Below are 2775 nucleotides of genomic sequence, written 5' to 3'. Positions count from 1 at the left end.
CTGAGTGAGCCTGAGCCATGCCCAAAACCACAGCAAGGCTATTTACAGACCCCACCAGCTGGGCCATGGCTGGGTGGGAACCAAAGCTAACAGCAAAAACTGTTTACAAAGGCCAAAAGGTTATGGAGTGTGACAGGGGTAAGGATCAGCCTGAGACATGGGGAGATGGCAATCAGAAGGGTCAGGACAGAAAGGGACAAAACCAACTGAAATGACCCTTTCAGAATCAACACTGGAAAACTGATGCTGTAACTACACAACTCTCCGGGGAGCAGCACTGAAAAAGTGTGGGAATAGTCCCCAGTTTTGAGGCCCAGAGTTGGGGCAGTGCCAGGAGGTTTCTGCTAAAACTCATTTACATTTCCCGTCCCTGTGTGTGCGAACAGCACAGAAGTAGCGGGCAGAGTCCTGTGGGCTCAGGGCACTTAGAGACAGAGCTGTCCTAAACCGGGAATTGTCCCGGGACACAGAGGCTCGACCATTCACTGCCGGTGCACGTTGAATCAGTGATGAACTAGGGGAGATAAAGGACACCCACTCCAGCCTGCCTCCGGGTGCCTGACGGTACCATCTCATTGCGCATGTCCCGAAGTCGAAGCCGTGTCCGCGGCAGAAGAGGAGCACGGAGTCCCCGGGCGCTCGCTGCCCTCCGCCGGCCTCCACCAGCCTCAGCTGCGCCCACACGCCTGCGGACGGACGGACGGACGGAGAGCGCGGGCACCGGGCACGGCGCGCCCACGGCCCGAGGACGGGCACCCGCCGCCCCAGCGCCCCCCGCCCGGCCCAGACACAGCCGCAACAGCGGGGCAAGCCCCGCACCCGAACCCTCCCTCACCCTGCTCTTCCCTCTCTCCTTCTCACTTTCCCTCGCCCTCTCCCGGCTTCTCCTTCTCTCTCCACCCGTCCCTCTCCCTGTTCTCCCCCTCCCTGTCCCCCTCCCTCCCGCTGCCGCTGCCCCCGCCCCGGGCTCGCCGCCCTCCCCGCCCGCCGCCTCTCACCTGCCGGCCCCAAGGCCAAGCCCGAGCCCAGCAGCCACGGCCCCGGCCCGGCCGCCATCGGCGGAACAAGGGCCCGGCGGGGCCGCACACGAGCCGAGCGGAGCCGAGCTCGGGCCCGCCGCTGCCCGCCCCGTCGCCTCGGCCCCTCGCCGCCACAGCGCCCGCGCCTCTGCCCGAAGCCCGCACGGCCGCCCCGGCCCGGCCCCCCGGCGACAGGGCCCCTCCGCGCAGGAGAAGGGGCGGCGCCACAGCACCGGCGCGGGCTGGCCCCCTGCTCGGCCCCAGCGCTCCTGCGCACACGCTCAGCCCCTGCCGAACGGTGCTGGCGAGCTTCAGAGCTGCAGGAAACGAGGGGACGGTGCCGCAGATGACCCGACGGCATCAAAAGGCTGCTCCGTTCCATCGGCGCTAAGAGCCGCGGCAGAGATGTGGCGGGGGCAGACGTGCGGGAACGGACAGCATTTGCCTTCAGCACATGTGCGGCTGACAGCGCTCTGCAACGAGCGGCTGATCCAGCGCAGGGTTGTGCTGCTGATAGCCTGAGGCACCTCAGCCGGCTGCAGCAGTGGGCTGCCAGCAGCCTCACAGAGCTCAACAAGCACTTAGGACACATTGCTGCACCGGGAGCAGAACAGCCCTAAGCACCAGGACAGTCCATGCTCACCCAGCTGGAAACAGCTCTGCAGAGAAACACCTCGGGGTTGTGGTGGACACCAAAGTTTCCGTGAGCCAGCAACGTGCCCTGGCGGCAAGGGCAGCCAGCGGCATCATGGGCTTCTCCTCTCTCTACTCCTCCCTCTCCTCCCCGCCTGCGCGCCACCAACAGCCCTGCGCAAGGGACGGGCTGTCAGCCGGCAGCGGCAACTCGCGGGTGTCTCCCCGTGCCCCGCACCCCCAGCCCGCTCTCTTTGACAACTTCCATCTCTTCTATCAGTTTCTAACCATCCTTTGACCAATTCTGTCTGTCTCTTTAGGATCACCCCAATTCAAGCTAACTTGAGGCCAGGCTGATTTGTTCAGGCTATAGGGTTTATGGCACATTCCTGCCAAATCTCTTCTCTCTGGACTGAACAACTCTCAATGGCATGTCACCATCAACTCAAGCTTTGACCTTGAACAAATATTGGAGAATGTTGACACACATTACCCACATTTTTCCTGACCCTGAACACTGATTTCCTCACACACATCACACCAGAGGGGCTTCAAATACCCTGGACACTGATTCCCTCACACACATCACACCAGAGGGGCTTCAAACACCCTGGACACTGATTCCCTCACACACATCACACCAGAGGGGCTTCAAACCTTTTATGTTCACACACTGGGCACAAATCATTTCCCACAGACACACACTGGCTGTTACAGAACAGTGGGGAGAGCAGCGGGGAGGGTGCTGCAGAGGCCGGCTCTGCAGGACGCCTCAGTCTGATCCCTCACCAGTGACCTCTCCTCCTTCCTCTCCTTCCTTCCCCTGTTGCCATGTTGGGCTCCCTGGCCTCACCTTCCCTCTGTGCCCTGAGGCGAGCCCGCCTCTGATTGGCTGCGGGGCTGTCACTGCCCTGGCTGGGCCCGCCCTCCCTGAGGCAGCGTTTTCTCTGATTGGCTGAGGAGCTGTCACTCTCTCCTGGGCTGGGCCCGCCCTCCCTGAGGCGATGATGTCTCTGATTGGCTGCGGGGCTGCCACAGCTGTGGCTGGGCCCGCCCTCCCTGAGGCACCGCCGCCTCCGATTGGCCGCGGCGCACACGTCAATCACGGCTGTGCCCGCGTCCT

At 63.0% G+C, this 2775-nt stretch overlaps 1 gene segment (V, D, J or C); it reads right to left on the bottom strand.

The window, feature by feature from the left end:
* Positions 1 to 351: 351 nt before the first annotated feature.
* LOC133629316 (Ig heavy chain V region C3-like) lies at positions 352 to 1056 on the bottom strand. The segment is given in 2 exon segments: positions 352 to 686; positions 999 to 1056. Coding segments are annotated over 2 exon segments (393 nt in total).
* Positions 1057 to 2775: the final 1719 nt, after the last annotated feature.

Source organism: Colius striatus, unplaced genomic scaffold, assembly GCF_028858725.1.
Source record: "Colius striatus isolate bColStr4 unplaced genomic scaffold, bColStr4.1.hap1 scaffold_38, whole genome shotgun sequence".
NCBI lineage: Eukaryota > Metazoa > Chordata > Aves > Coliiformes > Coliidae > Colius > Colius striatus.
This window is presented reverse-complemented; position numbering and strand designations above follow the sequence as displayed.